Raw genomic sequence first — 13,591 nt, forward strand, 5'->3', positions numbered from 1 at the left:
TTAAAACTCCAAAGAAAATGATCAAAGGTGCAAAGCTGATTTTGCAGAATATTAAAAGGGGTAACAATATGATGGCTGACCTATTTCAGGCTTTCTGGATAAAGGAAGTCGATTAAGAATTCTGGGCTTCTTACTTTTTTTCCTCAAACTATTAATGCAATATACCAAAGGATATAAGGATGGGTACTGAGGGGAATCAAAAGGAAATGGCTTATTGGCTATACACTATGCCGAAAGAATGTGGTCAGCCACTGCAGAACTATGGTAAATTTGAAACGATTACCCCCTCTCCAAGACCTAATGGTAAAAAGGCCTAAAAATACTGGCAAAATGTTTAATGTACAACTAGTGAAGTCATTACCTGTTGCTCCACTGTATAAATGTACAGCAAGTGAAATGGGTATTGAACAAACTTCCATTTTTCTCAAATCTATTTCAAGAGATGCTGGCATTTTTACCAGATGTCTGCATTAATCCATGCACTCCACACAAATCCAACCATAGATGTCCAGAAATTAGGAAGTTGTGTAATTGAAATGGCACAGAGGAAAAGTATTGAACAAGAGGTTCAAAGAGGCATGGAAATCCAAGACACCAGCTGAAATCTTGTAATTGGAAAGCAATCCTGCTTGAATATCAACTGCTTCAGTGCCAAATGATGGCGTATAAAAAGGTGTTACTGGAGATGCACAAGACATGATGGGTAAAAGTAAAGACCTTTCTTAAGATGCTGGTGAAGATTCTGAGTCATTCTCAAGACCTTTGCAACCTTATTGTTGGAAACAATGGCATTGGTTACAGAAGGAATTCTAAACTTCTGAATGTTCCAGTGAGAACTGTTGGGCAATGATCCAGAAGTGGAAAGAACATTTCCCCATAAACCAGGGGTATCAAAACCTTTTAAAAGTAGAGCCAGATTTGGTCAGATGAAAATGTATTGGGGCCTGACATTCCTCAAACCATTACCATTGTAAATAATAATGTAATTATGTAACTACATAACTTTACTTTCTACAGATAGGATAATATTGCAAATATTTGCATTACCAGGATTGTTAAAGTTTAAGACGTAATTACAAATGAACGATTTCATGAACTTGCCTTAAATTTTATGTTTTGATTTTGTTTGAACAAATCACATTCCAGTGTTTTTGACAAATCAAAGCAAATAGAAATGTGACAAAAACTGTGATATGTTACAAAAAAGCAATTCACAGAGACTTTGGAGTTTATTTTCAGAATAAAAAAAATTATCTACACTGCCATCAGTAATAATAATCCCAATTTTATTCCACTGTAGTTTCATGTCATCCATGGTTGAACAAAGGCGAGCAAACAAAGCTATTCCTCTCATTTGGTCCTTAAGGCTCTGAATGTCAAGAATCTCTTCACAGGTAAGTTCATGTATGTTCAGGGCAAATTAAGGATTCTGAGGGCCTCTTACTTAGTAAACACAGACTAATGGGTAGAGTCCAAAACAGACAGCGTCTGAAAGGCGTGACCTAACTGTTTTAAACTGAGCTGCCTCCCTCTTTAAGACAGACAAATACAGGCTCCAACGTGATGGTGGTTTGGTCTTAGAATCCTTCAGGAGGGAGTATGAATGATCTAAAATCATATTTAATAAACCCATAGCAAAGATCGAGAGCCTTATTAAAATGAGTTGGTATCAGAGTGATGCTAATAAAAATCAGTTTATCTCTGATTAAACCCCCACTTTCACTCCTTTGGTTTCTTTAAATTCAATTTAATAAAAAAAAAATCAACAAAAACACAACTTTTTGTACAAAGTATGTTTATTGAAATGTGTATGTAGCTTTGGAAATATTTGCAAAACTAAATGAGGGTTAAAAATTTGGATTTCTGAATAGGAATGTAACATTTGGTATAAAGATGAAAGATACCATTTGGTCAGACACTTTAATACAACTGGCTATTAGAATTGCTCAAAAATCTTTAGATGTCTTAAAATGATTTCTATGTCTCAAAGGGGGGTGGCAGAGATAGTGATAGTTAAAAGTTTACAATCACTTATTTCCAACTTCTTTTTGCATTGGTTTGTACTTCTAGAGATGCTGTTTTTTCTGTTAGTTTTGTCTTTAAATGGCAGTGCTCACACAGGAGTGTTGTTCTGATTAGCTGAGTTGTTTCTTTGACTGTAACTGTAACTCAGCAGATTTGAACATTGAGGGCCACTTTTTGAAAAAAAAAAAAAAAACATTAGAAGTTGTTAAAAAGCTGCAACAGCAACAGAAGTAGACTATATGACAAGAGCAATATGATTTTAATATCTGCTTTAATTTAACTTAACTCTTATTTTACTTATTACATATTTTAGTTTTCTTTTTTTTTAAATAAAGACATTCAGTATGATAACTTTGATAACACATTACCTTTATGAAGTTTAATATGAATTTGTATACAGCGAGTGTATGTAAAAAATAAACATTGTGTTTTTACATTCTTTTATTCGAAATGTTTATATTTTGACAAGTTCAAAATAAATACATAAATAAAGGTCTAAAAACAGGGTGTAAAGAATTGACATGGATTTCAACTTCCCTAACTGGAAATCTCTCATCAACAGCTGTGTGCTGTTTGCTAGTTAAGCTCTGATTGGTAACCAGTGGTCGTCAGTTCCATTTATAAACCCTCATGCTCTCATTGCTGTTACTGCTGGTCTTCAGTATGATGACTTTTCAGATCCTCCTGGGGGTAAAGTACTTTTTTTTTTTTTTTTTTTTTGCACGTTTGAGTTTCTTTTGAGTTTACACTTTCTTATATCAGTTTTCTTTTGTCTCCAGGTTTGCCTTGCTGCTGCTGGATGTTCATGGACTTCCTGTGAAAGGTGATGTATTAACCAACTTTACTTTCAGTAAATTAAGGCAGGTATTTAACAGATGATTCTTCGGGTTTAGCTCGAAAATCCCAACAGCAGGGTGGCAGTGGCACCAATGCAGCAGGGAGTAGCAGCTCCTTCCCATGCTGCTCATGCGTCCTTCAGTGCTCCTGTAGGAAAGGTTTCTAGTCAACCTTTCCCAGTACAACAACCAGCACCATTTGCTGGCATGAGCCCAATGGCTGGAGTATATCCAGGTTCTCTTCCTGTTCAGGCAGGACAGTATGGGGCCTATGCCATTCCTGCAGCATATTCTAGTGATGGTTCCCAGTTGGCAGGATACTACGCTGCCTCTCAACCGACTGACGCTGCTCAGCCTATCCCCACAGGTAATTGGTCTAAAATTCTTTAGTGACATGCCATAGCTGAATCTTTAACATTTATGAAATGAACCTTAACTTGACCCCTGTACTTCTATCCCCTTTATTAGCAGAATGGGTTGTTGCTCCTCCTTCCTTTGAGGAACCCGCAGCTGATGCTGAGGTTGTCGGTGCCCTTCTCCCTCCTCCACAGCCTCTAGGACCTACCCTTCAGTCTGGGGAGACTGCCAACATAGTAAAGGAAGCTGAACTTGGGCATTACCAGCGGGAGACGGAGGAATCGGGCTACCCAGCTGCCCCCACAAACCCTGGCTTTGGTGGCTTGTTGCCCTACCCTCTTGTTCCTCTTTATGGCCTTCCCTACCCTTACCCTGCTTTTGACTACAGGCTCCTGTTTGGCCAATATCCTCCTGGCACCTACACTACCTTCAGTAGAAATCATGAGAGGGGCAGAGACTATTCTAAGGAAATTCACTATCTAAAGGAACATGTGTCTGATGCTCCACAAACCCCCCAGAATCCTGGACTTGGACAGCAAAAGTTCTTCCCAAGGTCACCCTAGAGCCCTGAATGGAGGCTAAGGTGAGTTAATGATTCCAGCAGATTGAATTAATATTCACTAATAATGCTAACTGTTGTTCTCCTTTTAGATGAAGTGCCCCAGTCTTGGAAGAATCTCTTGGTATTCTTAAAATAAAGTATTTTAAACATGACTCTGGTGTAATTTACTGTCTAGATGGAGCAAACTCTACTCTTTTTGGTGGCCTTGATCATATTATGGTGTGCACATGCTAGTATATAAACATACTGCATGCAGGTGTATGTGATTAGTGGGATTAACCAGTGACTGGGGGGGTCAAAGTGCTGTAACATGGATGGAGAGACTGAATCTGCTGCAGTTGGTGTGTGTGGGAGAGGATAGAACTTGTCATGTTATAAGAGTTGTAGACAGTGTCCTGTCTGGCAATAAGACTAATTGTCTTGGTGTACAGGTGCTGGTCATAAAATTAGAATATCATGAAAAAGTAGATTGATTTCAGTAATTCCATTTAAAAAGTGAAACTTGTATATTATATTCATACATTACATACAAACTCATATATTTCAGATGTTTTGTTTAATTTTGATGATTACAAATGACAACAAATGAAAATCTCAAATTCATCATATCAGAAAATTAGAATATTACTGAAGACCAATAAAAACAAAGGATTTATAGAAATGTTGGCCAACTGAAAAGTATGAGCATGTACAGCACTCAGTATTTAGTTGGGCCTCCTTTGGCCTGTATTACTGCAGCAATGCGGCGTGGCATGGAGTCGATCAGTCTGTGGCACTGCTCAGGTGTTATGATAGCCCAGGTTGCTCTAATAGTGGCTTTTAGCTCTTCTGAATTGTTGGGTCTGGTGTATTGCATCTTCTTCTTCACAATACCCCATAGATTTTCTATGGGGTTAAGGTCAGGAGAGTTTGCTGGCCAATTAAGAACAGGGATACCATGGTCCTTCAACCAGGTACTGGTAGCTTTGGCACTGTGTGCAGGTGCCAAGTCCTGTTGGAAAATGAAATCTGCATCTCCAAAAAGTTGGTCAGCTGCAGGAAGCATGAAGTGCTCTAAAACTTCCTGGTATGTGGCTGCGTTGACCCTGGACCTCAGAAAACACAATGGACCAACACCAGCAGATGACATGGCACCCCAAACCATCACTGACTGTGGAAACTTTACACTGGACTTCAAGCAACGTGGATGAAGTGCCTCTCTTCTTTTCCTCCAGACACTGGGACCTTGATTTCCAAAGGAAATGCAAAATTTACTTTCATCAGAGAACATGACTTTGGACCACTCACCAGCAGTCCAGTCCTGTTTCTCTTTAGCCCAGGCAAGACGCTTCTGACGCTGTCTGTGGTTCAAGAGTGGCTTGACACAAGGAATGCGACAGCAGAAACCCATGTCTTTCATACGTCTGTGTGTGGTGGTTCTTGAAGCACTCACTCCAGCTGCAGTCCACTCTTTGTGAATCTCCCCCACATTTTTGAATGGGTTTTGTTTCACAATCCTCTCCAGGGTGCGGTTATCTCTCTTGCTTGTACACTTTTTTCGACCACATCTTTTCCTTCCCTTCGCCTCTCTATTAATGTGCTTGGACACTGAGCTCTGTGAACAGCCAGCCTCTTTAGCGATGACCTTTTGTGTCTTGCCCTCCTTGTGCAAGGTGTCGATGGTCGTCTTTTGGACAACTGTCAAGTCAGCAGTCTTCCCCATGATTGTGTAGCCTATAGAACTAGACTGAAAGACCATTTAAAGGCTTTTGCAGGTGGTTTGAGTTAATTAGCTGATTAGAGTGTGGCACCAGGGGCCATCAATTTTGAACCTTTTCACAATATTCTAATTTTCTGATATGATGAATTTGAGATTTTCATTTGTTGTCATTTGTAATCATCAAAATTAAACAAAATAAACATCTGAAATATATGAGTTTGTATGTAATGTATGAATATAATATACAAGTTTCACTTTTTAAATGGAATTACTGAAATCAATCTACTTTTTCATGATATTCTAATTTTATGACCAGCACCTGTATAAAAGAGCCCAACAGACTTGACTTTCACAAGTGGAGCAGTAGGGCTATTGCCATAGTGGTCTGCTTGTTTCACAAATATATATTGCTAATTATGCAGGGACTTTTAAAAGGGTATTTAATACCTGTGCTTGTATTTATCGATCAGCCTACCTCTACTTTGAGGCCTTTAAAAGTAAACTTATGGAAAAGGGTTATACAGACTGCATGGTTGAAAGCCCTCTTCCAAAACGGTCAATACTCAATGTTGAAGGCTCATTGGAAAATAACTGGATAAATGTAGAGCGAATGGATTGCAGCACAACTAGCCCAGAGGAAATATTCATGGAACAAAACATTTAAAACTCCAAAGAAAATGATCAAAGGTGCAAAGCTGACTTTGCGGAATGTTAAAAGGGGTATGAATATGATGGCTGACTCATTTCATATTTCAGAAGTCGATTAAGAATCCTGGGCTTTTCACTTTTTTTTTTTCAAACCACTAATGCAATATACCAAAGGATCTAAGGATGGGTACCTTTTGGGACTGCCACTGAAGAACTATTGTAGATTGAAATGCTTACCTTTATACGACTTAATGGTAAAAAGGCCTAAATACTGGCAAAATGTTTAATGTACAACTAGTGAAGTCATTACCTGTTGCTACACTGCCTCTATAAATGTATAGCAAGTGAAATGGGTATTGAACAGACTTCCATTTTTCTCAAATCTATTTCTAGAGGTGCTGATATTTTCACCAGATGTCTGCAGCAATCCATGCAGTCCACACAAATCAAACCATAGATCTCTAGAAATGAGGAGACTTTAGAGTTTATTCTCAGAGTAAAAGAATTACCTACATTTCCATCCGTAATCCCTATTTTATTCCATTGTAGTTTCATGTCATCCATGGTTGAACAAAGAGAAGCAAACAAAGCTATTCCTCTCATTTGGTCCTTAAGGCTCTGAAGGTCAAGAACCTCTTCACAGGTAAGTTAATGTATGTTCAGGGCAAATTAAGGATTCTGAGGGCCTCTTACCTAGTAAACACAGACTAATGGGTAGAGTCCAAAACAGACAGTGTCTGAAAGGTGTGACCTAACTGTTTTAAACTGAGCTGCCTCCCTCTTTAAGACAGACAAATACAGGCTCCAACGTGATGGTGGTTTGGTCTTAGAATCCTTCAGGAGGGAGTATGAATGATCTAAAATCATATTTAATAAACCCATAGCAAAGATCGAGAGCCTTATTAAAATGAGTTGGTATCAGAGTGATGCTAATAAAAAACAGTTTATCTCTGATTAAACCCCCACTTTCACCCCTTTGGTTTCTTTAAATTCAATTTTATAAAAAAAGTTCAATAAAACACAACTTTTTGTACAAAGTATGTTTATTGAAATGTGTATGTAGCTTTGGAAATATTTGCAAAACTAAATGAGGGTTAAAAATTTGGATTTCTGAATAGGAATGTAACATTTGGTATAAAGATGAAAGACACCATTTGGTCAGACACTTTAATACAGCTGGCTATTAGAATTGCTCCAAAATCTTTAAATGTCTTAAGATGATTTCTATGTCTGAAAGGGGGTGGCAGAGATAGTGATAGTTAAAAGTTTACAATCACTTATTTCCAACTTCTTTTTGCATTGGTTTGTACTTCTAGAGATGCTGTTTTTTCTGTTTTTTCCTATACACCACTGTTTATGCTCTAAAAACATTCTAAATGACTTCGTTTCGAGTAATTCTGGATGCTACCCACTCAGGACACTTGGAATACATTGGACGAGCAGTATGGAGGAATATTGACACGTTTTTTGTGGACTTTTATGGACCTTTCTGTCTCGGGCGCCATAGACCTCCATTATTTGAATGTCAGCAGACAGCAAGAAGCCTCCCAGATCTCCAGATGCATTTGAGATATCAAAAAAGTACTCCAGAGTGTTGTTCAGCATGGGGGTGAGTAGAAAATGAAGGCTAATCATGTTTTGGGTGTACTATTCCTTTAACTCTTATTTTACTTATTACATATTTTAGTTTTCTTTTTTTTTAAATAAAGACATTCAGTATGATAACTTTGATAACACATTACCTTTATGAAGTTTAATATGAATTTGTATACAGCGAGTGTTTAAAGAAACTGTAAAAAATAAACATTGTGTTTTAAAATTCCTTTATTGAAAATGTTTATATTTTGACAAGTTCAAAATAAATACATAAATAAAGGTCTAAAAACAGGATGTAAAGAATTGACATGGATTTCAAATTCCCTAACTGGAAATCTCTCATGAACAGCTGTGTGCTGTTTGCTTGTTAAGCTCTGATTGGTAACCAGTGGTCGTCAGTTCCATTTATAAACCCTCATGCTCTCATTGCTGTTACTGCTGGTCTTCAGTATGATGACTTTTCACATCCTCCTGGGGGTAAAGTGCTTTTTTTTTTTTGCATGTTTGATTTTCTTTTTGAGTTTACACTTTCTTATATCAGTTTTTTTTTCCTCCAGGTTTCCCTTGTTGCCTTGCTGCTGCTGGATGTTCATGGACTTCCTGTGAAAGGTGATGTATTAACCAAATTTACTTTCAGTAAATGAAGGCAGGTATTTAACAGATGATTCTTTGGGTCTAGCTCCAAAATCCCAACAGCAGGGTGGCAGTGGCACCAATGCAGCTTCTCAGGGAGTAGCAGCTCCTTCCCATGCTGCTCATGCATCCTTCAGTGCTCCTGTAGGAAAGGTTCCTAGTCAACCTTTCCCAGTACAACAACCAGCACCATTTGTTGGCATGAGCCCAATGGCTGGAGTATATCCAGGTTCTTTTCCTGTTCAGGCAGGACAGTATGGGCCCTATGCCATTCCTGCAGCATATTCTAGTGATGGTTCCCAGTTGGCAGGATACTACGCTGCCTCTCAACAGGCTGACGCTGCTCAGCCTATCCCCACAGGTAATTGGTCTAAAATTCTTTAGTGACATGCCATAGCTGAATCTTTAACATTTATGAAATGAACCTTAACTTGACCCCTGTACTTCTATCCCCTTTATTAGCAGAATGGGTTGTTGCTCCTCCTTCCTTTGAGGAACCCGCAGCTGATGCTGAGGTTGTCGGTGCCCTTCTCCCTCCTCCACAGCCTCTAGGACCTACCCTTCAGTCTGGGGAGACTGCCAACATAGTAAAGGAAGCTGAACTTGGGCATTACCAGCGGGAGACGGAGGAATCGGGCTACCCAGCTGCCCCCACAAACCCTGGCTTTGGTGGCTTGTTGCCCTACCCTCTTGTTCCTCTTTATGGCCTTCCCTACCCTTACCCTGCTTTTGACTACAGGCTCCTGTTTGGCCAATATCCTCCTGGCACCTACACTACCTTCAGTAGAAATCATGAGAGGGGCAGAGACTATTCTAAGGAAATTCACTATCTAAAGGAACATGTGTCTGATGCTCCACAAACCCCCCAGAATCCTGGACTTGGACAGCAAAAGTTCTTCCCAAGGTCACCCTAGAGCCCTGAATGGAGGCTAAGGTGAGTTAATGATTCCAGCAGATTGAATTAATATTTACTAATAATGCTAACTGTTGTTCTCCTTTTAGATGAAGTGCCCCAGTCTTGGAAGAATCTCTTGGTATTCTTAAAATAAAGTATTTTAAACATGACTCTGGTGTAATTTACTGTCTAGATGGAGCAAACTCTACTCTTTTTGGTGGCCTTGATCATATTATGGTGTGCACATGCTAGTATATAAACATACTGCATGCAGGTGTATGTGATTAGTGGGATTAACCAGTGACTGGGGGGGTCAAAGTGCTGTAACATGGATGGAGAGACTGAATCTGCTGCAGTTGGTGTGTGTGTGTGGGAGAGGATAGAACTTGTCATGTTATAAGAGTTGTAGACAGTGTCCTGTCTGGCAATAAGACTAATTGTCTTGGTGTATAAAAGAGCCCAACAGACTTGACTTTCACAAGTGGAGCAGTAGGGCTATTGCCATAGTGGTCTGCTTGTTTCACAAATATATATTGCTAATTATGCAGGGACTTTTAAAAGGGTATTTAATACCTGTGCTTGTATTTATCGATCAGCCTACCTCTACTTTGAGGCCTTTAAAAGTAAACTTATGGAAAAGGGTTATACAGACTGCATGGTTGAAAGCCCTCTTCCAAAACGGTCAATACTCAATGTTGAAGGCTCATTGGAAAATAACTGGATAAATGTAGAGCGAATGGATTGCAGCACAACTAGCCCAGAGGAAATATTCATGGAACAAAACATTTAAAACTCCAAAGAAAATGATCAAAGGTGCAAAGCTGACTTTGCGGAATGTTAAAAGGGGTATGAATATGATGGCTGACTCATTTCATATTTCAGAAGTCGATTAAGAATCCTGGGCTTTTCACTTTTTTTTTTTCAAACCACTAATGCAATATACCAAAGGATCTAAGGATGGGTACCTTTTGGGACTGCCACTGAAGAACTATTGTAGATTGAAATGCTTACCTTTATACGACTTAATGGTAAAAAGGCTTTAATACTGGCAAAATGTTTAATGTACAACTAGTGAAGTCATTACCTGTTGCTACACTGCCTCTATAAATGTATAGCAAGTGAAATGGGTATTGAACAGACTTCCATTTTTCTCAAATCTATTTCTAGAGGTGCTGATATTTTCACCAGATGTCTGCAGCAATCCATGCAGTCCACACAAATCAAACCATAGATCTCTAGAAATGAGGAGACTTTAGAGTTTATTCTCAGAGTAAAAGAATTACCTACATTTCCATCCGTAATCCCTATTTTATTCCATTGTAGTTTCATGTCATCCATGGTTGAACAAAGAGAAGCAAACAAAGCTATTCCTCTCATTTGGTCCTTAAGGCTCTGAAGGTCAAGAACCTCTTCACAGGTAAGTTAATGTATGTTCAGGGCAAATTAAGGATTCTGAGGGCCTCTTACCTAGTAAACACAGACTAATGGGTAGAGTCCAAAACAGACAGTGTCTGAAAGGTGTGACCTAACTGTTTTAAACTGAGCTGCCTCCCTCTTTAAGACAGACAAATACAGGCTCCAACGTGATGGTGGTTTGGTCTTAGAATCCTTCAGGAGGGAGTATGAATGATCTAAAATCATATTTAATAAACCCATAGCAAAGATCGAGAGCCTTATTAAAATGAGTTGGTATCAGAGTGATGCTAATAAAAAACAGTTTATCTCTGATTAAACCCCCACTTTCACCCCTTTGGTTTCTTTAAATTCAATTTTATAAAAAAAGTTCAATAAAACACAACTTTTTGTACAAAGTATGTTTATTGAAATGTGTATGTAGCTTTGGAAATATTTGCAAAACTAAATGAGGGTTAAAAATTTGGATTTCTGAATAGGAATGTAACATTTGGTATAAAGATGAAAGACACCATTTGGTCAGACACTTTAATACAGCTGGCTATTAGAATTGCTCCAAAATCTTTAAATGTCTTAAGATGATTTCTATGTCTGAAAGGGGGGTGGCAGAGATAGTGATAGTTAAAAGTTTACAATCACTTATTTCCAACTTCTTTTTGCATTGGTTTGTACTTCTAGAGATGCTGTTTTTTCTGTTTTTTCCTATACACCACTGTTTATGCTCTAAAAACATTCTAAATGACTTCGTTTCGAGTAAATTCTGGATGCTACCCACTCAGGACACTTGGAATACATTGGACGAGCAGTATGGAGGAATATTGACACGTTTTTTGTGGACTTTTATGGACCTTTCTGTCTCGGGCGCCATAGACCTCCATTATTTGAATGTCAGCAGACAGCAAGAAGCCTCCCAGATCTCCAGATGCATTTGAGATATCAAAAAAGTACTCCAGAGTGTTGTTCAGCATGGGGGTGAGTAGAAAATGAAGGCTAATCATGTTTTGGGTGTACTATTCCTTTAACTCTTATTTTACTTATTACATATTTTAGTTTTCTTTTTTTTTAAATAAAGACATTCAGTATGATAACTTTGATAACACATTACCTTTATGAAGTTTAATATGAATTTGTATACAGCGAGTGTTTAAAGAAACTGTAAAAAATAAACATTGTGTTTTAAAATTCCTTTATTGAAAATGTTTATATTTTGACAAGTTCAAAATAAATACATAAATAAAGGTCTAAAAACAGGATGTAAAGAATTGACATGGATTTCAAATTCCCTAACTGGAAATCTCTCATGAACAGCTGTGTGCTGTTTGCTTGTTAAGCTCTGATTGGTAACCAGTGGTCGTCAGTTCCATTTATAAACCCTCATGCTCTCATTGCTGTTACTGCTGGTCTTCAGTATGATGACTTTTCACATCCTCCTGGGGGTAAAGTGCTTTTTTTTTTTGTATGATTGATTTTCTTTTTGAGTTTACACTTTCTTATATCAGTTTTTTTTTCCTCCAGGTTTCCCTTGTTGCCTTGCTGCTGCTGGATGTTCATGGACTTCCTGTGAAAGGTGATGTATTAACCAAATTTACTTTCAGTAAATGAAGGCAGGTATTTAACAGATGATTCTTTGGGTCTAGCTCCAAAATCCCAACAGCAGGGTGGCAGTGGCACCAATGCAGCTTCTCAGGGAGTAGCAGCTCCTTCCCATGCTGCTCATGCATCCTTCAGTGCTCCTGTAGGAAAGGTTCCTAGTCAACCTTTCCCAGTACAACAACCAGCACCATTTGTTGGCATGAGCCCAATGGCTGGAGTATATCCAGGTTCTTTTCCTGTTCAGGCAGGACAGTATGGGCCCTATGCCATTCCTGCAGCATATTCTAGTGATGGTTCCCAGTTGGCAGGATACTACGCTGCCTCTCAACAGGCTGACGCTGCTCAGCCTATCCCCACAGGTAATTGGTCTAAAATTCTTTAGTGACATGCCATAGCTGAATCTTTAACATTTATGAAATGAACCTTAACTTGACCCCTGTACTTCTATCCCCTTTATTAGCAGAATGGGTTGTTGCTCCTCCTTCCTTTGAGGAACCCGCAGCTGATGCTGAGGTTGTCGGTGCCCTTCTCCCTCCTCCACAGCCTCTAGGACCTACCCTTCAGTCTGGGGAGACTGCCAACATAGTAAAGGAAGCTGAACTTGGGCATTACCAGCGGGAGACGGAGGAATCGGGCTACCCAGCTGCCCCCACAAACCCTGGCTTTGGTGGCTTGTTGCCCTACCCTCTTGTTCCTCTTTATGGCCTTCCCTACCCTTACCCTGCTTTTGACTACAGGCTCCTGTTTGGCCAATATCCTCCTGGCACCTACACTACCTTCAGTAGAAATCATGAGAGGGGCAGAGACTATTCTAAGGAAATTCACTATCTAAAGGAACATGTGTCTGATGCTCCACAAACCCCCCAGAATCCTGGACTTGGACAGCAAAAGTTCTTCCCAAGGTCACCCTAGAGCCCTGAATGGAGGCTAAGGTGAGTTAATGATTCCAGCAGATTGAATTAATATTTACTAATAATGCTAACTGTTGTTCTCCTTTTAGATGAAGTGCCCCAGTCTTGGAAGAATCTCTTGGTATTCTTAAAATAAAGTATTTTAAACATGACTCTGGTGTAATTTACTGTCTAGATGGAGCAAACTCTACTCTTTTTGGTGGCCTTGATCATATTATGGTGTGCACATGCTAGTATATAAATGTACTGTTTACAGGTTTTACAAACCTGGCCCACTGAAACAATGAAGAGTATATGGAATTGGTAGCATTCCAAAGGTGCTTGTCTTTCTCGCCCAGTTATCTTAACCGGGACAGAGCATTTGCAACCTTGCAGATGGCTGGCTTGTCCAGGCAGTGAAGCCTTACAAATCTGAGGTTCCAG

At 39.1% G+C, this 13,591-nt stretch overlaps 2 protein-coding genes and 1 long non-coding RNA gene across 7 annotated transcripts; all 3 read left to right on the forward strand.

The window, feature by feature from the left end:
• Window positions 1-2,659: 2,659 nt before the first annotated feature.
• LOC119791097 lies at window positions 2,660-9,422 on the forward strand. 3 transcript variants are annotated; one of them, XM_038296962.1, is made up of 5 exons: window positions 2,660-2,715; window positions 8,281-8,332; window positions 8,403-8,717; window positions 8,819-9,290; window positions 9,359-9,422. In XM_038296962.1, exons 1-4 carry the CDS (start codon window positions 2,689-2,691, stop codon window positions 9,268-9,270), a joined length of 846 nt encoding a protein of 281 aa, XP_038152890.1. In that variant the 5' UTR covers window positions 2,660-2,688; the 3' UTR covers window positions 9,271-9,290; window positions 9,359-9,422. The 3 variants fall into 3 exon arrangements, with proteins under 3 accessions (XP_038152890.1, XP_038152893.1, XP_038152892.1); XM_038296965.1 differs by having other exon boundaries at window positions 8,822-9,290; XM_038296964.1 differs by lacking the exon at window positions 2,660-2,715 and adding an exon at window positions 8,060-8,200.
• On the forward strand, window positions 3,128-3,933 carry LOC119791098. Of its 2 annotated transcripts, none has more exons than XR_005281807.1 (3): window positions 3,128-3,228; window positions 3,330-3,801; window positions 3,870-3,933. It is a non-coding gene; the product is annotated as an uncharacterized LOC119791098 (long non-coding RNA). The 2 variants fall into 2 exon arrangements; XR_005281808.1 differs by having other exon boundaries at window positions 3,333-3,801.
• A 2,537-nt stretch (window positions 9,423-11,959) lies between the features above and the next one.
• On the forward strand, window positions 11,960-13,321 carry LOC119791119. 2 transcript variants are annotated; one of them, XM_038297042.1, is made up of 5 exons: window positions 11,960-12,100; window positions 12,180-12,231; window positions 12,302-12,616; window positions 12,718-13,189; window positions 13,258-13,321. In XM_038297042.1, the coding sequence occupies exons 1-4, from the start codon at window positions 12,041-12,043 to the stop codon at window positions 13,167-13,169; spliced, it is 879 nt and encodes a 292-aa protein (XP_038152970.1). In that variant the 5' UTR covers window positions 11,960-12,040; the 3' UTR covers window positions 13,170-13,189; window positions 13,258-13,321. The 2 variants fall into 2 exon arrangements, with proteins under 2 accessions (XP_038152970.1, XP_038152971.1); XM_038297043.1 differs by having other exon boundaries at window positions 12,721-13,189.
• Window positions 13,322-13,591: the final 270 nt, after the last annotated feature.

This window comes from Cyprinodon tularosa, unplaced genomic scaffold (genome assembly GCF_016077235.1).
Source record: "Cyprinodon tularosa strain WSP-4 unplaced genomic scaffold, ASM1607723v1 ctg38, whole genome shotgun sequence".
Classification (NCBI taxonomy): Eukaryota; Metazoa; Chordata; class Actinopteri; order Cyprinodontiformes; family Cyprinodontidae; genus Cyprinodon; species Cyprinodon tularosa.